Source organism: Trachurus trachurus, assembly GCF_905171665.1.
Source record: "Trachurus trachurus genome assembly, chromosome: 15".
Classification (NCBI taxonomy): Eukaryota; Metazoa; Chordata; class Actinopteri; order Carangiformes; family Carangidae; genus Trachurus; species Trachurus trachurus.
In genome coordinates this window covers 26644585-26671046 of record NC_139906.1, presented here as the reverse complement: position 1 = coordinate 26671046, position 26462 = coordinate 26644585, and the positions used below count along the sequence as shown (strand labels likewise).

At 39.9% G+C, this 26462-nt stretch overlaps 1 protein-coding gene across 1 annotated transcript; it reads left to right on the top strand.

The window, feature by feature from the left end:
- The first annotated feature begins 12487 nt into the window (after positions 1–12487).
- macroh2a2 (macroH2A.2 histone) lies at positions 12488–24993 on the top strand. The gene is made up of 9 exons (XM_083988614.1): positions 12488–12667; positions 15174–15351; positions 18382–18488; positions 19746–19943; positions 20877–20981; positions 21126–21225; positions 21320–21409; positions 22992–23166; positions 24358–24993. Exons 2-9 carry the CDS (start codon positions 15180–15182, stop codon positions 24521–24523), a joined length of 1113 nt encoding a protein of 370 aa, XP_083844740.1. The 5' UTR covers positions 12488–12667; positions 15174–15179; the 3' UTR covers positions 24524–24993.
- The last annotated feature ends 1469 nt before the right edge of the window (positions 24994–26462 follow it).

Genomic DNA, 26462 nt, shown 5'->3' with positions numbered 1-26462 from the left:
TCCACATTAAGATGAGACTTTTTTATAACCAAATACAAACTCCTCGTTGTCCCTTTAAGTTTTATTTTCTTTTTCTTTTTCTTTAGGGTTGCATGGTCATTCATAATACCCACTTTGCTACATAAAATTCATAAAGTTTATAAAGTGTTTTCTTTTGCAAATTAGTTGAACTGCTCTTTCTGAATGAATACATGAATGTGATTGGAAACGAGGTTCAGGAGCATCATAAATGAACATGAATGGGATCCAATCTGTAGTAACAAATTTAAGGTATAGGGCTCCAGCATTGTTGCAACTGATGACTTTCAGATCTATACAGCCCAGGACCAAAAATACACAGCTTTTGCCTCAGACTCGGATTCATCTTGTTTCACTCCTTAGCTCTTGTCTTTTGTTTTTCTGTGAACAGGACGGTGGTCAGGTTGTCTCTGGTCCTGCTGATGCTCAGAGTGAGTCAGAGAGATCACATATCACATCCAGGAAGCTACCGGTGCTGTCAATCCTGACTCACTGTGTTGCTGTGTGGAAATTCAAACCCCATGAATCAGTCACCAGAACATAGATTCTACAACACACACAAACACACACACACGGACCTGGCTCGAGCTTTTCAACACTGAGCATGGGCTTTGCTTAGACTACCTTCCGTATCCAGGTGTTTTCTCCATTCACAGTGGATGTGAGGATACACATGGTGAACTGTCCATGCCCCTTTAGCTGAAGGGCTCTTGGGTCCCCTCCCACCCTGAGGCATCCCTTAGAAGAGTTCAGACAGTGGGGAAACCATCTGCCAGCCCCCTCTGAAAGCGGATGCTGACGCAGGCAGCATCTGCTACAGTAGTAAGTCCAACTTTCTTACGGTATCAATGAAGAACACAGACCACATTGATCATATACTGTACCATAAGGTCATCAAAGTGGATTTACCATCTTGCAGACCCCCCTCAGTGACTGATTCTACATGGTATCACTCCAAAGTGCTGGGATATCGCAGACGTCTGGAGGTAGAGATGCCACAGATCTTTTTGTTGTTCTGCAGGTTGACCGGGGTCGGGATATAGGTAATGACATTTTGGGTATTACTGTCAGGGTTTGGAGAGGACTGGACCCAGATGCAGACACAGACTCAAAGACCATGCAGGTAAAACTCAGAGCAGGAACACAGAGGAGATCTTACAACAAACGCAGACAATCTGACAAAGGGCTATGGGAAAAAAAACAGGACACAAGACACAGGGGGGGAAATCGATGCAGGTGAGACACAAGAGGGCTGACACAGGAAGACAAGACATGGAACTTCAAAAAACAGGACATGAACAAGGAACAGGAGATGGACCATGACCATTACATTTGGTTAAAGGTATAATATGTAGGAATTCCCCCCATCTAGCGGTGCGGTTGCATATCTGAACATATTCTTGATGTTGCATTCACGTGAAATGGGGCAGACGTCAGACAGACAACAGACGCTGCATGTAACAGGATAAACAAGCCTCTATGTAAACAAGTGGTCGGCCAGCACGAGGCAAAACAATACAGGCGTGACAATATGTTAATCTTTTAAACAAGATGTAATCAAGTAAAGGATATTCAACTATTTTTGCCTTACACAGAAAGTTGATGTATTGTAGCTGTGTTTACTGCTTTGATAGTGTAGCCTATTAAAATGTTGTTGGCTTCTTTGAGGGATTCCAGCATATGTTTTGAACATATATATCTTTTATAAATGTGCATATCAGGTTTATAGTGACAAGTAAGCTGGGGTGGATAGGAAGTAAATAGCAGATGGAGGAAACTGACCCTAAGCTTTTATGGGCAGACACACACAATAATGGTTTTGGGAAATGATACAAATGTGGCAAGTTTTTTGTAATGTTTTACATTGCTTGCTGAAACGTGCAGACATCCTGATGTGTTTTCTTCTCTCTTCAATGTGAATTTGTCTAAACATAGCTACAGTCAAGAAGCTTTTGCACCTTTGTCTTGCGGTTATTTATTCTTTCTCCTAAAGCTACAAAGTCTAACATCTGCCAGAATTTCGATTTCAATTGTTCAGAAAAAAAGAGACCTCATCTATTGCATTTCAGAGTGGTCTCTGTGGTCACTTAGTGACATGCTGTGTGAGTCAGTGTAGCATCCAGCCCGCTCAGTGTCGTCAGAACTCCAGCCATAATTTGAAAATGTGTTTATTATTATTCCCTTCATTTATCCTTGTTTGATTCATTGCACTATGGTCCATATAGGGGACTGGATATTATTGCTACCCTCACACTATTTTGTTGCCACTAACAGAGGGAATTGTGTTTTTTATGTGCTATCTGACTGGAGACTTCAAACTGAATTCAAAGTTCATATTGAATGAAGGCAAGGCAAGGCAATTTTATCTGTATAGACGCGCCGAACCCCCCTGTAACTCAGAGGCACAGAGGACTCTGAAACTTCTCCCAGCCCTTAGTCGACATGAGGGTGAGTAGATAATGAGTGAAATTTGAATTTTGGGTGAACTATCCCTTTAACTCTTGTTTTCCACATTCTGTGTTGTCTTGTCTTGTCTGTATACATCATCTATTGCACGTCTGTCTGTCCTGGGTGAGGGATCCCTCCTATGTTTCTCACCCTGAGGTTTCTCCAATTTTTCCCTGTTAAAAGGGTTTTCCAGGGAGTTTTTCCTCAGGTGTGAGGGTCTAAGGACAGAGGATGATGTTATGATGCCATATAAAGCCCTTTGAGACAAACTGTTGTAAAAATGGGCTCTACAAATAAAATTGCAGTCTCTGTATTTACCTCGAAAACAACTCTGTTTCGAAACGTTCCATTATTATCTCATAGCATGGTGAATGTGCAGGTCACAACTTGTCCACTAGAGCGTTTTGGAGTTTTTGGATTATGTATTTGATGAGTTTGATGAGGGAAACCAAGAAATCCCATTAGCCTCTGTAGCGAGCAGCTCGCGGCTGCGCTCAGCCGTTCTAAAAATAGCTTGCACCGATAAAAAAAGGAAACAAACCTACTGCTATGACTATAGCGATTATAGCAATGGGCCAATTTGCCAAAATGTTGAACTATTCCTTTAAGTCATGACAAAAATGCCATAGTATTGCCGAAAGTAAAAAAAAAAAAAAAAAACTATATTAACCACAGTCCTCTTGGGAAAGGACTTAAAGTACCAATGAAGCCTTTGACAGAAGATTGTGCCAGGTCTATTTTAAAACAAGCAGAGTTATTTCTCTGTGGGCTCAAGGTTAAAAACAAGAGCACCATGTTTGTGTTCATGAATGCTAGTCAGAAGAAGAAGACTGGAAGAAGTGTGCTGGACATCTCTGAGGATCTGGTTGAGTGACCAAGTGGACTATGTAGACATTATACAAGCTGAGTCAGGTTCACATGGAGCTGTCCTTCTCAGCACATCAGAGCAACAACAACCCCAATGCAGGGCAGTTCAGCAGTTCAGTTCCTTGGGTGAAGAAGGGCCTACCATCAGGCCTTCCATCCTGGATCAGGCAAATATCAACATCGTACACTGGGTGGATGTGCAGTCTGTGAAAGTTTTTTTTCTTTTCTTGAAGACACCATCAGTGACCTCCTCTTGACTTGTTCACAGGCACTGACATCAGCTGACTTGGACTCTTCACATCCTTTTTTGGCGTTAAAATACAGAGGTGGCCTACAGAGACCATCAGCCAACATTACTGCTGTTTTCCAGGCCATGGAGAAGTGCTTCAGTGCTTCCAGGGGCTGCTGGAAACAGATGAGTGTCACACGGACAAGGAGCAACATCGGCAACGGTCTCCCCAAACTCCTTGCAGAGAAACTTATTCCACAGCCACGTTGTGCACTAAAGCAAAACCATGTTTACAGAACCAGGCAGATTACGTCTCTAAAATTCAGCTAAATCATTTGGCAAGAACGAAGACAGGAAAAAATGAAAGTTGGTTAATGCAAATTGTTTATACAACTTTTTTCTCACTTGTCAACATATTGTATGAGCCGTTGTGTTTCTTGTATACGCCTGGGCCTGTTGTCAAGTCAAATTTATTTGTAGAGCAAATTTCTTACATCCAGTGTAGCTCAATGTGATAAGAATTAGAGCAATTTAAACACAACAAAGACATTACAGCTAATAAAAAAAAAAGAGTACAGCGGATTTAAACCTCACACGCATCTAGGTAAATGCTTGTGAAGAGAGATGTGGTTTAAAAGTGGATAATCATGTGATAGATGCGTGTTGTGTATTGTCTCTTTTGCGTGTACGCTCTCTTTTGTCGTCGGCCAGATATCAATCATGCACAAACAATCAAGTGTCTGCTGAAGGTATTTCTTCGAACCCACATCAAAGGGCTCTAGGTATGTAGTTTTCAGCCGGCCTGCCCACTCAGCCTGATGTTCATATTCATATTTCAGTCAGCTGTTAAAAATGTTTGAGGATGATCAGGAACCTTCACTGCACTCTGTTCATGTAGAACCCACATACAGTACAGAGGCCTAGACGCTCTCCTCCTCCCTCTGACAAACAGTTCAGTATTATGTAGAGTCCACATCAAAGGGGCCCAGTCATTATTGAACTATTTTGTAGCCTGTATAAAGGATACCCCCTGCTTTTCCCTGTAATTTTTTTCTTTTTGAAAATATCCCCGAAAAATAAATAATAAAAATATTCATATTCAAAAAATAAACACGTCATAATTTTTTTAATCTTATCTTTTGAATATTTATGGTTGGCCAAGGGGTTGTTATTGCTGTCTTTGTCTGTCAATGACGAATATACTTTTTTTTTTTTTGGCTTTTCATGCCTTTATATAGGACAGTTGAGAGAGACAGGAAATGGGGAGGCAGAGAGAGGGGGAATGGGAATGACACGCAGGATATGGCCGCCCGACGCGGGACTCGAACCAGGGCCACCTGCAGTGAGGACTATAGCCTCAACACATGGGGCGGGTGCTCTACCAACTGAGTTAATAAACACCGCCCCCAACGATGAATTTACTGTATATATCTATAACTGTGATTATAGAGCTGCATTACATCAGAATGTAGGCTATGTGTATGCATAATATATACATGCATGTGCATATATATTTCTCTCCTTCTTTTTTTCTCTTCCTCTCTTGTACTTTGGCTGGCTTTAATATTAGCAAGTTGCCAACCAATGCCTTTGACCCTACTAGTATTTCTGTTTTTTTGGTATATATTCTTTATTCATTTTTAATTTACTTTAAAGTTATTTCATTTTCTGTGTGAATCTTGTCTGTCAGTGTCCTTTTGAGTAATGTGTATTGTCTATACAGTATGTACACCCCCTGTGCCTTGGATGTTCTTTTCATCTAACTAGAAAATTGAAATACAATTTTGAAAAATACAAAATCATTAATTCTTTCATCTTCTGTACCTTTTATCCTACTAGGGTAAAAGTACCTACCCTGGTCAGCCTATCTCAGCTGACCAGGCGAGAGGCAGGGTACACCCCAGCAGTCAATGACAGGGCTAACATATACAGACAGACAACCATTCACATCTACAAATACCAGTTTAGAATTGCCAATTAACCTAAGATGCATGATGTCTTTGGTCTGTGGAAGAGAACCCACACATGCACAGGGAGAACATGCATACTTCACACAGAAGGGCTGCAGCCAGCTGGCGGGTTTGAACCCAGAAACCTCCTGCTGTGAGGCATGCTGCCATAATAAAGAAGTAAAAAAAAAAACAACATTTTTGCATTTACTTCCTTTGTTTGTATGTATGCGTTGTGTGTCTACTGTTTCATGAATGTTATGGAGAAATCAGATACTAAAGTAGTATTAAGACTTGTGTTTGTTTTGTGTATGTTTTTCTATTCTATTTTTGCATTAAAAGACGGTGGAGGCCACATGTCCTTCTGGTCCACAGACAGAATAACTCTCTTCATCAAAGGGAAGGGCTGGGAGCCTCCTCCAGAGACCTCACTGGGCAGCGACTGCATGGTCACTGTGGGACAACAAACCATCTGATGAGATCTGCCACGTGCCTCCAAAATCTGGCTACAACACAGGATCAGTCAGCTGATTTTCAAAGTAACAGGAGCCACCGCAGTGTAAGCACAGCTGAGCCTGCGGAGAACCCAGAAGAAAGCAACCGAAAGCAATCTCCTTAGCAACACACAGGCCTCACAGTCCAGACTCCAGCAGCAGCCCTCACAAATCCACTGACCTGTACAACCACAGAGGATCTCTGGCTTTTTTTTTTTTTTTTTACAAAAACTTGGTAATGTAAAATGACGGGGCATGACTCAGCTAACTTCAGGGCTCTCTTACCATCAGAGACTTAGGTAGTAATTTAAATTTGTTCAGCTAGTGATTCATGTGTGGTTTTATTTTAAAATGCATCCATTTATGTATAAAAAATGGTAACACTTGACTTGACAGGTAGGTGCATAGCACATTCATATGATCTTTCATAAGGTGTTCGTAATGCATCACAATGGCTTCATAAGGCATGACTCAGTATTCATAAATCTGGTTACATTACTATGGAATAACAAACTGAGAATTATTTTCAAAATAAAAGTCCCCTAATCGCACCTTCAGCATTCTATTGCAATGGTTAATGACAGCTGTTAACATTGGGTGTAAGCCTATATCAACTAGACCAGTGTTTTTCAACCTTGGGGTCGGGACCCCACGTGGGGTTGCCTGGAATTCAAATGGGGTCGCCTAAATGTCTAGCAATTGATTTAAAAAAAATTCTGATAAAAATATTTTTTGACTAATTATTTTTCTTTTCAAAATAATGATTAAAAACACCACAGACAATCCTAAACAACTATATTTGACACTTTCACTGTCTCAAATATAAATTGAGATCAAATAACATGCAGCATATAAAAATATCCGAGCTTGCGCATCTTGTTTGAAGGTCACCAGAATTTTGTGATGTCAAAATGGGGTCATGAGCCAAAAAAGGTTGGGAACCACTGAACTAGACTACATTGCATTTCAGAATTGGCACCCTGGAAGTGAAGTTACGTTTTTATGATTATTTCATAAAAACCGTATGCATGTTATTTTGTATGTCACTTTACAATACAGTCAGTGAAGGCTCCATAAGGGCTAGGAGTTATTTGTAAATCTTTTATGAATGTTACTTTGCATGTCACTTTACCATCCAAGTGGTGAAGGATTCATAAATACCACTAGTTTCCCGGCTCAAATAGGGGACTTATTATATTTTGAAAGAAATTCCCAGTTTGTTATTCCACAGCAATGTAACCTGGTGTACTGAGTCATGTCTTCGAAGCTGTCATGAATGCATTAAGAACACATTATGAAAGGTCTTATGAATGTGCTATGCATCCACACGTCAAGTAAAGCGTTACCAAAAAGGCTAATGAGAGTAAAATATCCAGCAGAAAATCTCATCCTCATTGCCAATATACCGTAGATACCAAACGTTTAACTGTTTTCCCAGTCAGAGTTTCTAAATCAATCCTCTTGGACTGGAGCCAACTCCAGAAAGACTGGACAGCACCGAGCCACAGCAGAAGAACAAACGCTCCCACATTTAGTCTCATTTTCACAGAACACACAGTTATTCACATCAAGGTTTACCCTCAGTCTTAAAAAGTCATTCACTGGATAAATCTACTTGAGGATTTTAAAGTTCAACTTTCACTTTTAGGAGAGAGACGAAGTGAAATATGTGTTTTCCCTTTTCACCTCCCATAAAACCTCTCTCTGCAGCTGTCTATTAAGACTTGCCTCGCACTTTAATATATTGTTTCAGTCTTTTTCAGTAATAATTCTGTCTTCACAAACACCAATTCCATAATTTTTCACCTCCCTGTTAACATCTCTATTACATATTAAACCTCTGCCTTTGTTCCAAATCACACACACTCTGACACCAACAGACTGAGTTTGTCAGTTTTAGCATTTTTATGTTATTTGCTACTTTTACTGCATAAAGTTTTTAACATCAATTCTTGTCACAAGTAGAAAATATCCATTCTCTTCATTTTATTAACCCTTCAAATGCCAGTTTGTTTGCATTTCTATTCTATATTTCTCAATACATGGGAAACATCTCTGATTTTACCATAGAAGATGACAGTATATCTGCTACAGTGTAAATTGAGAAGTTCAGACTGAAGTGAACACTTGTTACTCTTCAATTCTTTTGTTATTTATTATTTGACGTACATCTGAGTTACTGTGCTGTTCACCTTTTTATAAGTTACTGACTCTAGCCTTGGCTGGTCTCTGTAAAGGTACAGATCTCAATTAGTTTATTCTTATATACGTATATTATTTTTAATCATTTTAATTTTTTTGTCCTGAGTGTTCAGTTTTTCAACAACACTGACATTTCTTGGAGCAAATGGCTTTAACACACTGTTTTTCCTGTTGAGGTCCTCTCAAAAATTCCCTTCCCACCTCCAAATAAGACCTTATAATGAATCACCATTTTAAAGGGCAGTAAATGAAACCACTTCCTCAATACCAAACCTTTTATGGGGCAGAAAGCTGGTCAGATATATAGTATAAGGTGGGATATCTCTTCCATTGTGGAAGTGATATGTTGTCTGCTATAGCTTTCACTGGTTAAGCATTGCTTGCCGTGATGGTCTGACCTCAAGTCAGTATGTGTGATCAATGGTAAATGGACTGTACTATTCAACCACTCAGACACACATCCACTCATCCATTACACTCATGGCTTAAGTATCTTGCCCAGTGGCACACTGACACTTTTAGATGTGGACCAGAGGATCTGGGATCAGTTCCCTGACCTTCCACTGACTGGACCACCCACACTGAGCCACAGAGGCACCAGTGCTTGGGGGTTTTAATGAGTAACCATCAACTTCATCATCATGTTAGACTTCCTGAAAACTTTAAACTCAAAAAGCTTTGACCAAAGTCACATTTATTTGTAAGTGTAAGATGGACTTGTATTAAAACTTGAGGGGCCAATGGCATAATATACTAAACAATTTACATTATTAATACATTTGTAAATTAAAATTTAAAACTTTGCTTTTTAAGGGTGTTGTGCAAATGTAGCTTGTCTAAATTCTTTCTTTATTCAAAATATTTTGTGCTAGTTTTCTCCACCGCTGCTGAATTAGCCTTGGACCCAGGGCCGGCCCTAGGATTTTGGTGGCCCTAAACAAGATTTTTGTTTGTGGCCCACTCTAAGCGCAAACACCAAATCACTGGTTAAAACTGAATACAGACGTGTTATGCCCTCTGAGGTTTGAGGCCATTTTCTCGACTTTTACATATTTTCTTAAATTGATCTTTTTAAGATACTTGCAGATGTAACAATACTCAAGTGTTTTATGTCTAAATATTAGAACCTCCGCTGTAAGCACACTGAGGCCAATTTGTCCTAGAACACTGTATAAAGAAATAATTTAGGCCAATGCTGGAAATTTGAGGTCTGCTTTTTGAAAAATGTCAAATCCCTTGTGAAAACACACCTTCAGTCATGAGAATGAACTGTTTTGGTGCTTGAAATGGGATATGAATACAGTAATATAGAAGTGTAGAAAACAAGTCTAAAGAAATTGCTTTTTGAGCACAAATGTTGTCATTCTGCCATTCTATTTTCACCAAATGTCTCAAATGTGAGATAAAAGAAGCTGAATATTGACTTCAAATTACATATAAAGCTCATAGCGTGCACATGCAGACCTCAGGATGTTTAAATGACTTGAATGAACCCCGGTACCTTTCTGATCATGTGCCCCCCCACCTAACGGCTGTGGCCCTAAACAACTGCATAGAGTGTTTATGCCAGGGGCCGGCCCTGCTTGGACCTCTACCACAGGATTGGTCATGGACAGAGGTGTCCATTTTGAGTACGCAGAGCCTGGAAACACAGAGCTTGTGTTGTGCTGCCCTCTGCAGAACACTTCTGGTAACGCGCTGAACTTTGACTTCAATGTGAGAGCTATTCTTACAACTTGACTGAGTCCACACTGACAGCCTGCTGACAGGAGCTCACAGTGCTTCATACAGATCAATCCACATCAGATTAGGTGAAGTTGTGGATTTCATTAGACTGGTCGGAACTGTAGAGGAAACAATTCGAAAGAACAAACACACATACACACAGGACAAAGACGCATTCGGACTACATTTACATTGATCTGGTATCCTTTCAAAATGAATGTAAGGAAATGTCAATAGAATCAGCATTGGATTTTGTAAATATAATAATAAAGTGTTACAAGAGTATAAAGGAAAATGATATTTTCCATTTATTTCAACGTTTTGATTAACATTTTCCACCAGGATTACAGGAAGGATTGACTCCACCTCATGTCATGACCATGTGTATGAGAGTTTCCTGGTATCTGGATGATGATTCTGCGTTTTTATGTCAATGTGTTTTCTTGTGATGTTTGTGCCGGCAGCACAGCTCTCTACCCAAGCCAAATTTCTCCCATGGGAGACAAATAAAGTTGACTTTGATTTTGACTTTGATCTAATGTGTATCATCCCATGCTTAGTATTTACACCGGTGCTGAAAAGAGGGGTGGGGGGAAAAAAAGAATCTGATAGTAAATAACATGTCACAGCATGTGCTGCTGTAGTTGTCATGCCATGATGAACCATGAAAAGGCCATTCACAGCTGGAATAAGGTTGGAAGCACAACTTTAAGTCCTGAATCTAGTGTATACTGTACAGGTCAGACTGTCCCTGTACTGGTGGTGGGAAAGACGGTCATAGGCCATACAAAGGAGCTTTTATAAACAGTGTATATTATCTGGTTTGATGACAATCAATGCTATAGTATGTGTTATTGTATAATCTAGGCCTATATGTGCTTTACAGTTGCTACTAGGTTATTACACAGGATTTCTACTGACACCACATGGCTGCCATGGAATGACCAACTCATTATTACTCAATAATGTCTTGTATGCATGGCATACTTCATGATTAGGGATGAAAATAGTTTTAAATTTAACTACAACAACAACCAAAAACGAAACGAAAAACAGGTTTCAAGATTTGAATACCTGTATGAGTAGAAATACAGTGTTATGGGAATGTTGGCAAAACTTCAGAATCCTCAATTCTAATTCATAACTGCATAAAATTCTAACAGCTGAACAGATTACAAGTTTCTTGTCTTTGGAATTTCCAACATGTGTAAAATAAATGAAGAACAGATGATTATGAATAAAACACTGTGGTCTGGCTGTGAAAAAAAAATTGACAACAATAAATCAAACACTGACTTTCTACAAGCCATGTGCAGCTTGTTTGAGCTGCTGTCTGTTGTTGAAATAAGACAGGATATTATAAAGCTTCACAACTCATGGTGCCAACTCATTTAAATCAGAGTTTTACAAACGTTTCCAGCTAAACCCCACAACTCTCAATGATGTTGATTTTTTTTTTTTTTCTAATTTGCTTGTGTGAGTGTGATGGTGACTTTACAGTAGTCATTCAATTACTTGCCTCTGAAATGATCTCTAAGCCGTAACTGGACTGGTAGTTCTTGGCCCTTTGCACCTCTGAGATCGATTTTCCTCCATTTCACTATTTTTAAACAGCTGGAACTGCGCAGACATTTAATGTGTTTGCTCTAATCTGACTAGACTGTAATGCAGCAGTATGGACTGACAACTGTGCAGCATTACACAGAATTATACAAGATGTTCATTGCATCTACAGCCACCAGGCTATTTAATTATTTTGCAAATGGTAGATGAGCTGCCAGACAAATTAATTTCCTTTTAGGGATTCATCAAGTGATTGTTATTCTCCCCTCTCTTGACTCGTAACATTATCACGACTGCTTCTTTTTTATTGCCAATGTCCATGTTGTTTTCCATATTTCAATAGGTTTTGTTTCCCTTCCGCACTGTTTCGCCAATGACAAATAAAAAAGTGAAATAGAAAACAGCATGTCTTGTTTCAATGTCTGTGATAGTTAGTGTAGAACCATATTCACAGTAAGTAGATATGTCTGTTGTTCCCCCTCATGGATCTATTGTTGCTGACATATCAAAGATGGAGAGGCTGATCTGATTGGATGCTGAGACTCTCTCAGTCCCTTGTGACTCCTCAGGGGCATCAAACAGGATCATCTGTCTGATTCACTTTTCACAAGAGCAGAGATGTTCATTGACTATTTTACTACCTGTTAGATGGAATAAAGCCAGTTTCATTCCCATTTTCTTCACAGCGCGGATAGGCTACAGTAAATCAACAACACTGCCAGGGGAGGCTGGGGGGAATCTTAAGTAAAATCAACTCTAAAGGTCATTTTGGCTGCCATTTTGGATTAGACCAGCCTGAAAACATTATTTTCATTTTATTATTATAACTGATGTATATTTGCTTTGGCTTCAACACAGAGCCTTATCTATAAGCACACGGTGTTCCTTTCAGCCAACATGTTCCCTCATGAAGCCATGTTAAGGGGGCGTTTTCACTGAATTTTCCCTCGATTGAATTTTTCCCCTTTGCAGCATCAGTAGCACAGAGCCAGCCTTCGACCAGACTACGTTGTTCCTGCTTTGCTCTGTTGGGAAGCGAGAATTAACCCACAAGGACGGCGAATAAACAACCAAAACAAAACCGTGCCGCCTATCGCCGGCGGGATTCGTCTTTCTTCCGTGGAGGAGGATATTGACCTCGCGTTGATTCACGTCAAAGGAGGTGAAAACAGGTAGAAACTTGGGAGGTGTTTTTTTTTTTTTTTTTTCCTTTCCATTTTTCATGCCTGGGTGCATCCGGAGTGACGGAGACCCGCTACTTTCCTCGACTGATGTGATTACACACATGCAGAGGGGCTGGAGGCAACATGAAAAGAAGAAGGGGGCGGGCGGGGCTTGTTTAAAAACGGCTCGTTTGGTTTAAGTCTCGAACGTGGAAGAAGTGAATAATTGTGGCGAGCTAAACGCAGCCGACCTGACGCAGCTATCGCTCACGCGCTTTTACACCGTCCAAAGCTAAATTAATGTAAATAAAAAAAACATGTCTCCGTGTTAAGGCTGGTGTCGCCGTGTCAGGCCTTTTAAATACAGTTTAAATAACATAAAAGTCCGAGTTAACGTCTGCGTATTTACGTCGAGGTGTTGCTTGCTACGCTGTGGTCTTAGGTTCAGTCGGTACAGTAACATTAGCCTCCACACGGCCCTGCTCACATTCCGCTCTGTCCGCTGCTGCGCTCCAGAGCCGAACAACACACGCTCACACAAGCGTCTCCCTCCACTGTAGTGCCAACACTGAGCGGCTGTGTTCATTAGTGCATATAGCCTATGCTAATAAGATTTGAGTGCCGACACCGCGTCTTATCACACTGTGCTGTTGGAGCTTGTTTTGCAGACCTCGGGGGGGATTTAAGCTTTCAATCGACACATCCTCGTTCAGCGTTTAGTTTGTAGGAGGGAGAGAGAAAAAAAACGATTTGCCCTTCTTCAGATTAGGTAGAAAAAACGGACGTGACGTGTCTCTTAGTAAACTGTTCAGCGGGCAGGTATACACAGATGTTGAAACACTGTAGCCTATACTGTGCAGAAATTGTGTTGGGCTCAAGTTCAGCTGAGGACATTGTAGCTCCTGACTATTCATTACTGTTCAGGAGTTAATACAATTATTTGTTATAGGACTGGATAAAAATTAATTATCTATCTATCTATCTATCTATCTATCTATCTATCTATCTATCTATCTATCTATCTATCTATCTATCTATCTATCTATCTATGTTACTAGTGACAGTTTATTACACATTTACTATCACATCAGTCTTCTTAATATTGATTGATATCTTTATTTCGATCATGTAAACGACAATGTAAAAAAATAAATAAAATAAGATAAAATAATAATATAATAAGGAAATAAGTGAACAGCAAAAATGTATACACAAAAAAGTAACATCTCATAAGCAACGCAGTTTACATGAGCGAAAAGGAGTAGGAAGAAGTATAAACTTATCTAATCCTACCCCTATAATAATATCCTTAATGTTTGATCAAACTGGAGCACACTCAAGTTCACTGGTGTTAAAGTCGTTTTTGTCGTAATCAATGTTTACCTCAGATATCAGGTCACCCATGATCAGTTCATTTCATACCATCCATACTCCCAACTGCAGCGTGTGGACGTTTATATTCGTTTTATTGTTCAAGAATCTATCGTTTTTTCAATGTTCATTAATGGGCTGCGGACTAATTTTAAAATTGTTCTGTGGTCGCAAGTAACATCCTTTTGACCATCATTTAAATTTTAAAATTCGCTTTACAATTAAATTAAATCAAAATTCAGACTTACCGCGGCTTCCACATTGTTCCTTTCCGGGTCAGAGAACAAACGCCTCAGAGTCCCTCATGGTGTCTCTACTGTTGTGTTCTCTGACCTGGAAAGGAACAATCCTAAACACACACAATGGAGCATTAACCATAACCCTAACCCTAAAACAACATATTAATGCTACTGCTATGATTCCTGCCTTTTTTGGGATAAGCAGGGAACATACAACATTTTTTTTAGTAAGCGGGGAACATATAACTCCTTTTTTTGGTGAGCGGGGAACATAGTGATGACCCCGGTAGTAGAAAAACAGTGAATAGGAAGAATCGGATGAATGAGTGGGGTCGTGCCGTCTGCATCTGGCACACCACAGTCCCGCTAAGCTCCAGAGACCGGGCTCAAGCCCAGTCTACCTGCTCCTCTCACCCGCACACGAGCGCCCGGTGCTGGGCCACGCGGCCGACCAGCCTCCCCTCCAGAGCTCCGGCAACACACAAAACCTTCTTTGCCTGGCACTGGTACCAGCAACGGCAACAAATTCACTTAGCAGACAGTTGCCCTTCTCGACCAGAGTAGCTACTAGATCTTACATTGTGTTGCTTTAAGCACTTTGCTTTCATTAACTTGTTAAACTGAGATATCAGATACATCATTTTGTACATCCACATTTCAAAGAGTTAACATGTTATCTTATTCATGTTATTTATCCAGGTTAATTATACCAATGAAATGGTCCCAATTAAAAAGCCTGTCCAGGTTAATTGGTTTAGGGTTTTCTGGAACTCTCACTGTGTTTATGTGAAGGCAGAAATCTCAGAGACAGATATAGCAAAGCTATTTGTGTGCACTGACATGTGTGTGCTGGTGTGTAGTCTTATCTGTTATTCATTTGCTGTGGTTGTTGTCCCTGTGTCCAGAGCAGGATGTCAGCCAGAGGAGGAAAGAAGAAGGCCACCAAGCTGTCCCGCTCAGCCAGGGCTGGTGTCATCTTCCCTGTGGGGAGGATGATGAGGTACCTGCGCACTGGCACGCACAAATACCGCATTGGCATGGGGGCGCCTGTCTACATGGCAGCTGTCATCGAGTACCTGGCAGGTAGAGTATGAGATGAAATTCGGTTCATATTCCTTATCAATAACACTAGGATTTGAACAGTTGAAAGTGTAAGAATAAGAATTCAAACGTAGGATCTGAATGATCCCAAAATATTTTTTTTTATTCTTTTCACAGTAACAATTATGTATCTAAAAAGTTTTGAAATGTGCTTTCCAGACATTCAATACACAGTTGAACTCGAAATAAATTTCCAATAAGTATATGTGATCCTGCAGGTGGGGAACAGCTACCTGCTGTGAGCGTTTTTAAATTCATTTGGATTAATTCTCTTCTCTCATTTTGTTGATTCAGGCAATATGACTTGTGTTTCATGACAGCCAGTGTAGCGTTTCATCTCATTTAAAGTTCCAGTGTGTAATAATTGGCAAAATCTGAATACACTACCCATGAATATATTCGTATGAGTGTATAATCACTATAAGATAAAATTTGTTTGCTTTTTGTAGCCTTATAATTATTCAGCAAGGGTCTTGTATAGAGAGTGTCGCCATGTTTGTACGGCAGTTGTAGTAAACAAGTTTTTTTGTCCTCGGAGGCCACCGTCACTTTGCCGATGAGAGGGGTGAGTGCGAGTGAGTGAACGCTGCAAACTACAATCTGAACGCTGGATATCACGGTTTTCCCCCCATTTTACACACTGGACCTTTAATTTATGTAAAAAATTAGATCTCATTATCTTTCATTCAGCTCCCAAACTTATGAAAAGATTTTTCACAAGGACACAAGAGCGCAGTTAAAAGCCTGCTCAGTCATTAAATAGTAAATATTTCTCCATCATTTCTAAGAAGATACATGTTTGGATTGAGTACAGAACTTTCTCATTACGCCAGCTCAGCTGTTAGATGACAAATTCTAAATGCTACTGGCTCATTTTTTTTAGTTTTGCACTTCAGTTCTTCCTTTAAACGGACCTGGGTGTTGCGATTCAGAAGGGATAGTTCAACATTTTGGCAAATTCTCCTATTAATCTCTATAGTTATAGCAGTAGGTTCATTACCTTTGATTATCGGTGCATGTTGTTTTGAGACTGCGGGGCAGAGACACAAGCTGCTCAGCGAACACAATGGAGGTGAATGGTACAGGTCCCCTGTTCCTCATCAAACTCATCAAATACACAATCCAACAACTCCACAACACTCTGGTGGACAAGTTGTGACCTGCACATTCACCAAGCTATGAAATAATCATGTAACATTATGAGACAGAGTTGTTTTTGAGGAAAAATCCATGGCCGGAGTGTTTGCTTCACGTGTCGTAATTGTTACATAATGTTATATGATTATTTCATAGTGTGGTGAATGTGCAGGTGAAAATGTTGAACTATGCCTTTAATGATAAAGGTAAAGGTACTTTATTTGCCAGTGCCTTTGGTCAGGGGTGCTGACTGGAGGTCAGAATGAGCTTGTGAGGGATGGCATTATTCTAATAGACTCCTGACTTTAAAAATGAATGATAATAATGAGACAGAAATCATTTGAAAAAAGAGCTAAAGGGAGAGATTATCACAATTAATGAATATCATAACTATTATATCTTCACATCAATTGAACAAAGACTGTTTGACGTCTGATTAGAGCACCGCTCCGAGTTTTCACCTTTCCTCTGTTAAAGTTGCCATGTGCCCAGATGTCTTACTCTTTGGGAGGAATCTTTGCCTTTCAATCAAGCCGACACTTACGTAACCACTGAAATTTAAATACATAAGCTGATGTTATAATAATACATGGTAAGAGATCCCCAAAGGCAGAGTGCTGAATGTCTGGAAAACGAGTGTCAGGACTTTGCAGACAGAATCAGACATTTAAATCTTATTTTCAAATGTTTGAATCCTATTTTCAGCCTTTAAACATTTGCATTCAACTGTTCAAATCCTAGCTTTAATGTTATGGAAGATGAACCCAATCCATCTAATAGTAGGGTGGTCACATGATTCAGATTTAGTGCACACCAGCTTCAGAACCTGTAGCAGCATATTTCTGAATGGATGTAAAATATTCACTGTTAACATATCTATACATGCACCCTGTGTGTAAATGATATGTTATGTTAGAAACACACACATCTGTCCTAAAGTTACTTTTACTACTTTTATTGATACCACTAATTGATGCAGAACTTTAATGATGCAGATACTGCTACTTTTTGTTATTTTGTAGGAAAAAAAGGAAAAGAAAATTAAGAACAAATTGACCTTTATTTGATTTATTTTCCTATTTTTTACTTAATTAACATCAGTAGCCCCCTGTCCTGCTCTGAGTGACCTGACACTCTTCTTCAGAAAGATAGTTCAATCATCTACAGGTGCATCTCAATACATTAGAACATAATGAAACAGTTCATTTATTTCACTAGTTCATTTCAAATAGTGAAACTCATATATTATATAGATTAATTACACACAGACTGAAATATTTCATGTCTTTATTTCTTTTAGCTTACATATAATGAAAAACCAAAATGCACTATCTTAAAGGGATAGTAGCATTTTTTTAAAAGTGGGGTTGTATGATCTACAAATAGCCCCTAAGTACTTTAGAGAAGACTCTCTGCACTCCTCCCGTTAGCAACGCCAGCCCATAGCACTGCCCAGAGATTTAGTTTTTTTTTTTCAGGTAAAACCTCTTTTGAACTGAGAACGTTAGAGCCTATTGATACTCATTCAGCCCAGGGCCTCTTTCAGACTGTGTATGATACTACGGTGAGGATATCTATCTCTCACCAGCAACAGTATTATGTAGCTGGGCTTATACTTTTATATTTAAATAAATGTAAAACAAAACGTGTTTATATTATACGACAGCACAGGTGTGATGGTCCTGGACATAGGAAGTGTTACACAGAAACCATCACAAAACATATTTGTCGTTATTTGCTATGTATGTTTCACTGCTGCAGCAATCCAGCTTCCTTACAGCAGAGTGTGGTCTAATCTTCTAAGACTGTCGTATCATAGCAGAACACACACTGCATGTTTGATGGGTTTCCACACAGTGTTTTCTCTCCTCTAAGCTGAGATCTTGGAGTTGGCAGGAAACGCAGCACGGGACAACAAGAAGGGCAGAATAACTCCCAGGCACATCAAACTGGCCGTGGCCAACGACGAAGAGCTCAACCAGGTAAACAAAGAGCCCACTCTGAAACACCCACTCTGAACACTCACACTGGGGTTTTCAGCAGGAGATCATCCCCTCCCTGCTTAACTACACACTGTAAACTCGTGTCATCGCTCACAACAGATCAGTGTCAAAGTGCTGTTTATCTGGGTTGCTGTGTGTCATCCCATAACAAGTTCATATTCATTACAGTAAACAACCACTTCTCACAGCTCAATAATATCCAACCTTATATTTTATCAATGTTGGATCACTTGAAAAAAGAGGACAGGACAGGGTTCATACAAAAAACCTCAATACAAACAGACCCCTCTCATTAGGTTTCTAATACAAAACTCATTTGTCATTTCATATTTAACACTATGATGTTGTATGGTCCTGTGTGGAAGCTTATTGCATCATTTATTTTTCTGTTTTTCTGAGTAATTTCTTTTTGACTTAACACGATTTCAAAATCTCGTGAGAATCTGTTATATGTTATATATATAATGTTATATGTTATATATTGGTTAAATGTATCATGGATCAATTAAATTACTTGACTTTACCTTACCTGGGATCCAACACACCCACAATACAAATCATACACACAACACACAATAGACACAGCATAGAATATTTCACCTGCAAAGTAAAGACTCAGAATAATATAATTATAATGATTACTCAAAATCGTCCCTGACGCATTAAAAGGAAAGGACGCATTTTTCCATGAAAAACGATACATTGTGAACAAAAACTGATAAAATCTCAGTATGGGGACCCATTTCTTTTTATAATATCCGTTGATCAGAAAAATACCAGTGGACAAACATGTTCATGTCTCTCAGGAGGAGCTGGATTGGTCCAGGACATTAACAGTTGTCCTGAAGCTGTCCTTTGTCTTGGCTGTGAACTCCAGGTCCTCGGCCTGTTGAAAGGTCCTGAGCTCTGGAGCAGCTTGGTCCAGCTGTCCCTCAGTCCTGATCAGGCCTAAATCATTGAGTGTAAACAAAATGTATAAATAAGAAATGGACACGTTCAGCATATTAAATAGGATGATAATACTAATACTATATACAGTCTGTACACATGTGTTTAGAAAATATACTGTATGTTGAATTAGATTAGAATTAGTTTTGTTAATTGCTCCAAGCACCACACAGGAAGTGACTTTTAGATAAAAGACTTAACTTTCTAATAATTGCTGCGACCATACTGTAACAAATGATATGTGGGTATTATGAAATAGTTATATTGTTGTACTGTTTTCTCCTTCAGCTCCTGCGGGGGGTGACCATATCGAATGGAGGTGTCCTGCCTCGGATCCACCCAGAGCTGCTCTCTAAGAAGAGAGGGAGTCGGGCGAAAGTGGACAGCCAGTCGTCCGTCCCCGACAAACAGGAAGAACGCGCAAAGAACAAGAACGCCGCCAAATCCCTCAAGAAGGTTAAAGGCAAACGAGGCCGAAAGCCAAAGGTCAGTCCGCTGATTATTTCACAATGTGTCCAGGTTCAAGACTGAACTTTCATGTTAAACATGTCCAACGCTTTTTAATAGTGAATAATTTATAATAGAATAACATTTTATATTCTATTTATTGTAGGATATTTCAACATTATGTCAAATTTGCCATTGCCATAATCCCTATAGTCATAGCAGTAGGTTAGTTACCTTTAATTGTCGGTGCAAGCTATTTTTCGATCAGTGGGGCAGAGACGTGAGCTGCTCAGCTAACGCTACGGAGGCTCATGGTATTTCCAGGTTTCCCTCATCAAACTAAATACACGATCCAACAACTCTAAAACACTCTGGTGGACAAGTTGTGACCTGCACATTCACCACACTATGAGATAATAACGTATGATTATGTAACGTTACGACACATGAAGCAAATACTCGGAACTACTTGCATTTTTTAAGTCCCTCTGCCGAGCAGCCGTCTGGGATGTAGTTCCTGCTACGCATTTGCCTCAAAAACAACTCCTTCAACGTTCTGTTACAGTATTATCAATCAATCAATCATAGTGTGGTGAATGTGCAGGTCACAACTTGTCCACCAGAGTGTTTTGGAGTTGTTGGATTTTATATTTAGTTTGATGAGGGAAAGGCGGAAATACCACATGCCTCCGTAGTGTTAGCTGAGCAGCTTGCGTCTCTGCCCTGCCGATCTAAATATAGCTTGCACCAACAATTAAAGGTAATGAACCTACTGTTATGACTATAGGGATTATAGCAATGGGCGAATTTGCCAAAATGTTGAAATATCCCTTTAAACAACAAAGTTAGAAATGCTTCTTGATACTCAACATATTTCAGTTAAGGCTCCAGTGCAGACATTTGATCCCCAGCTCTTCCATCATGTTGTGATGTGTGTGTTAAATGATCATTTGTTTGCTTCATGGGTCAAAGAGCATAGACAACGACAAAGAGTCTGTACCCAACTCTACAGCTGAAGACGGCCCGGGAGATGGATTCACCATCCTGTCAGCAAAGAGTCTGTTCCTGGGACAGAAGGTGATTCACACGGATTAGAGACAAGTTGTAGAATGAGCCATTAGAACTGGTAGTTTACATCACAGTCTTCCAAGTGGCAGCATTGTTTATTATGATTCATGTACGCTTCTCCCTGACACCGTGCTGATGACTGTGAACCCACAGCTTTCATTAACAGAGAGCGAAATCGGCAAAATCGGAACAATCAAGGTGGAGGGGATCATTAACCCGACGAACGCAGAGATGGACCTCAAAGATGGAGTGGGTGAGGACGACATGTTCATGTGTGTTTCACCTCTTTCATTCACTGCTCCGTCTGCTGCTCCAGCCTTGTGCTCAGCCGCTGCTTTTGTGTCCAGGCAACGCCCTGGAGAAAGCCGGAGGCCGAGAGTTCCTGGACGGAGTGAAGGAGCTGAGGAAAGCACAAGGGCCTCTGGAGGTAGCATCAGGTACACACAGAGCTCCACACACACACACACACACACACACACACACACACACACACACACACACACACACACACACACACACACACACACACACACACACACACACACACACACACACACACACACACACACACACACACACACACACAACTGTATCACCGGTGCTGTCTGAGCTGTGTTCTGTGACACTCAAACCCGCTATACAAGCACTGATGCACATATCATGTCCACACAACACTGGGACTTAGAGTTTCCTGGTTACACTTTAAGCATTAGTTAAGCCTTAAATGCTGAATTCATCATTTATAACACATGAATACTCATTAGTATGTAGTTTATCATGGGTAGTACATTCAGATTTTGCCTATAAACCTTGACAATTATTACAAACTGGACCTTCAAACCACAAATGGGCGATCTATGAGTAACTTCAAAGAGAAATAAAACACAGACAGAGCCGTTGTATAGGGGAGAAAGGTGATGATAATTCTAGGGGCCCAGCGCTCAGTAGGGCCCACAAAAACCCCCAGTAGTCTAATCTTTGTATGACTGAATTATTCTGCTTAGACTCTGACTAATACTCATAGTAATGCTGCATTAGCATCAAAACAAAGTAGGCTAAATAAGAAATGATAATACATACGTAGTCTAAGAAAAAAAGTGGAAAAGTCAGGGGCCCACTTTAGTATTCTTTCAGGGGGCCCAGAATTCCTAGCAACGGCCCTGGACAGAGCACAGATACAATGAGATAGACCTAGTACACGCAGTTTATTCACAGATTTTGATCGACAGAGGATCGAGGTCCAGGATCCAAGATACCAGTAGGTACCGGTCCAGACCGGCAGGGGGCCGGATCTTGTTCCGGCAGGATCCGGCACAAATGAAGCCCTGCTTGGAAGTAGAAAGACATTTTGAGTTGTTCTTCATCATTAACAGCCACCCCACAGCCTCTGCACAGTTTTCACACAGAATAAATATAACTAACTTCATTTTCATTTAATTCATGTTTTAACAGTGATGATGCTTTTACTGTCTTCATCACTGCAGCTCAGAAGAACTGTGACCAGAACTAGAGATAAAAACTAAACTCTGATATCTTTGATTAGACTGTAGTGTTGCTTATCTGACCATTAGTTCCCTTTTCTTTAGGTGTTGGGTCACTTTTTTTTTTTTTTTTGCACTGGGGTCTAATTATTAAAAGAAATTCATTTTAACTTGCGTTCCTTCTTTTTATATTATTTTCTAAAATTGTTCTTGTCAACGGTCATGTATAAATCCCCACATCTGACAACTTCATCAATGGCAGTAAATTGGGTTAAATTGATTCTTTAAGGGTGGAGAATGTATCTGTATATTTAGACATGAGTGCACACAGAAACTGATTTAGCTGCTGTTGGCTCCTCAACAGTTTTCATCTGTACAAAGTCCATTCTAAATACTTCAGAGTGACACAGGGATGTGGACATGCAGACAGACAGCTGCCAAGTCTTCACCATGTCTTCAGTAACAAGATGAATGAGTGACACATGGTTTATTGTGTGTGGACGACATATAAGAGTGTGTGTGTCTCTGTCGTCCACAGTGGCCGTGAGCCAAGCCAGCGGTATGGCAGCTCGCTTCATCATCCACTGTAACATCCCTCAGTGGGGCTCCGACAAGTGTGAAGACCAGCTAGAGAAGACGGTGAAGAACTGTCTCTCAGCAGCGGAGGAGAAGAAGCTCAAGTCTGTCGCTTTCCCCTCGCTCCCCGCTGGACGGTGAGTCCACCTGCTGGGACCTGTCCCCCCCCAGCAGAGACAGGCCGATGAGCAGCTCTTCTGACATCACACTTAAAGGAGAATTCCGGTCATTTTGGTCCTGATGGTCACCAAGTGTTGGGGGGAGCAAATGTCCAAAATATCTCCCACCGATTATTTTTGTAAAGAAATAATAAGAAAATAATGTGTCTACAGTATAACGCCCTACACTTAAATGGGTGTATTATTTTCTGATGGGACTTCTCAAGTCAAGTAACGGCGTAACGACGCATTTTATTGTCATAACAGGAAAACAAGAACTTTTTTGATTACTCCTTACTGAAAAAGTAACACCGTTATTTTAAACGCTGATATTCCCATCACTGCCTTTGACACTGGTGCAACCAAGTTTTTAGGATGGTTATATTAGCATATACTTTTGTAGAACAATTTTAATTATCTTAAAGTTATTGAATTACATAACATAAAAGTGAGTGAGTGACAGAGAGACATTTGTGGTTTTAAAAAATAAAATAAAATAATAAATAATCTGTGGTCTTGAGAAAAAACCAGCCGAGACCGAGACAAGACCCAGACCTTTACCCAGACCTTTACATTATAATTTTACAACATATAACAAAAACATTACGTACACATACACACACACACACACAACACAAAGACATTCACCAGGAATTACAGACTATTACATATTTGAATGTACTTAGAAAACCACTGTGCCAACATTTCCCCAGTGGGCTTAAATTTCTGTCTATACACAAGGAGTCATATACATACTGGTTATTACAGTCTCTCTTAAGGTGCATTCCTCTCACTTAAAATATTTTTTAATAAGTATCCAAGGTCCATCTAGACCATCTCTATACAGTTAATGTAGTACTGAGGCTGCACGTTCCATCATTATTAATTCGACAAATTCTTTAAGCCAGTTATTCAGACAAAAACAATTGGGTTTCCGTACCTTCATTAACCATTAATATGATCCTCTTTACTGAGAGAAAAGCAAGTGTTACTAGTCGCTGCTTTGACCACAACACTAGTGGTGACTAAATAAAAACGTTGTTTGTCTCTGTGTTTGAGAGTCAGTGATGATCATAGATGTTGTGTGTAGCTGCAGATCCTGTAGCCTTCACTAGTGTGCGCTGCCATCCTGTGTTCCACTCCTCTAAACCTGAACTCTCTCTCTCACAGGAACGGGTTCCCAAAGCAAACGGCAGCTCAGCTCGTCCTCAAGGCCATCTCCAACCATTTTGTGTCGTCCACCAGCTCCTCCCTGAAAAACATTTACTTTGTTCTGTTTGATAGTGAGAGCATTGGAATATACCTTCAGGAAATGGCCAAGCTGGACCCCAAATGAGAGTTCCTGTTTTAGGGTTTGTTTTTTCTAAGTGTTGTTTGTTGCTGAAGGTGTAGACAGTAGGGGTTCTGGTTATGTCTTGGTTAACTAGGAAAAAAAACAATATTTGTGAGTGGAGTGCTGTTCACATTTCTGTTCCACTGTCCCTTCAAGAAGATTGCATTCTTTTTAGATTAGATCATTTAAACCGTACAGTTTGCCATTATGGTTCTTTGTTCTACTGATGTTATTACATTCCATGTACAAATATAACTGTTTTTTTTCCAGCCTCTGTAGTTTCTGATACAATTAGTTTACTAAAAAAACTGTGGTTCTCTTTCTGCTTTGAAATAAAAATTCGAGATGTTTTACACCAGAGATCTTCTCCAACTTCCAGCGCTCATTTTCTACAGGGTTTTTCTCATCTTTGAGAACGATGTTTTAAAAAATGCTACGTTTTACAACAAACACGTGGTATACAGGACAGAACGCACACGGGCTCTGTAAAGTATCAGGTGCACAGCAGTGATTGGAACTAAAGGATTCAATAAACTCTTTAATTCTTCAATAAACCCAGACGTTGTTTTCACGTTCACAGTGAGCTCACAACACTTAAGCCATTACTCAGATTTTAGTCATGACAACATTTTACACAATGATCAAACATTATTTAGATTTGCACACTTTTTGACAAGAAGTCTGAGAACACTTTCTTTACAATGTTTTCCTTCATGTATCATACATTTTATGATTACTGTGTCATTTATAATAACTTTTAGCAACTCAATCAATTTTATTATTCTATTTTATTTCATAACATTTTAATTCATCCAGATCCCTTACCTGCACCCTTGTCCCGAGGGAAGAAAAAAAAATACAATAAAACATTTTTTTTTTTTTTTTTAGCAACTCTTGAAACACAAACAGACCAGAACTTCGAGCCATGTTCTGTTGGAGCACAGGGAACTTTCAACTTGTACTAAACTGTCCCAGGTTTCTTCATTGTTAGTGGGGTATTTTGTGGCACCATATTCATGATATGATTGGTGACTTGATGAAAAGGCATCTTTACATTAACATGGTCAGTTTGACACATCAATGAAGTTCTGTTTAAAAAGGAGTGAGACTTCTCGTTCTCTTGTTTTGATGCCGGAGCCAACAGCAGCACGACAGAGACTATGTTTACATGGACACCAGTAATTAGACTATTGACCTTATTCTGAATCAGACAGTATTCTGGTGTTTACATGAGTTGCTTTTAAAATATCCCTCTCATGTTCCTGTTTTACATGTAATAGATCAGGCGTGTCCAACCAATCCCATGAAGCAGCAGCAGCACCAGACCTGACTCATTTAATCAACTGGTCTCAATCTTCAGACAGTTGATTGGTCAGACTGTGCTCAAAAACCTGCAGCCACACAGCCCTTTGTGGAATAGACATGCTGTTATAGAGCACAGATGGCAGGGCCGTTGCTAGGAATTCAAGGCCCCTTGAAAGAATACTAAAGTGGGCCCCTGTCCCCTGACTTTTCCACTTTTTTTTTTCTACTACATATGTATTATCATTTTTATTTACTTTGTTTTGTTGCTAATGCAGAATTACTATGAGTATTATTAGTCAGGGTCTTATGCAGAATAAGTCAGTCATACAACTACTGGGTTTTTTTTGTGGGCCCTACTGGGCACTGGGCCCCTAGAATTATCACCTTTCTCCCCTATACAACGGTCCTGACAGATGGACTACTGACACGTCTGTAGCCTCCGTCACACTGTCTTGACTTTCCCTCCAGAACATTCCACCCTCGACATACAGTTCTAGGTGTTTTCATTTTTAATTTTACAAAGTACTTTCATTCACCAACATTATGCCACTGCAACAAACTGGGAGGTTTGTTGACAAGGCTGACATAGGCCATACATTAGAGCAAAATGGGGTCAGTTTTTCCATGCATTGTATTT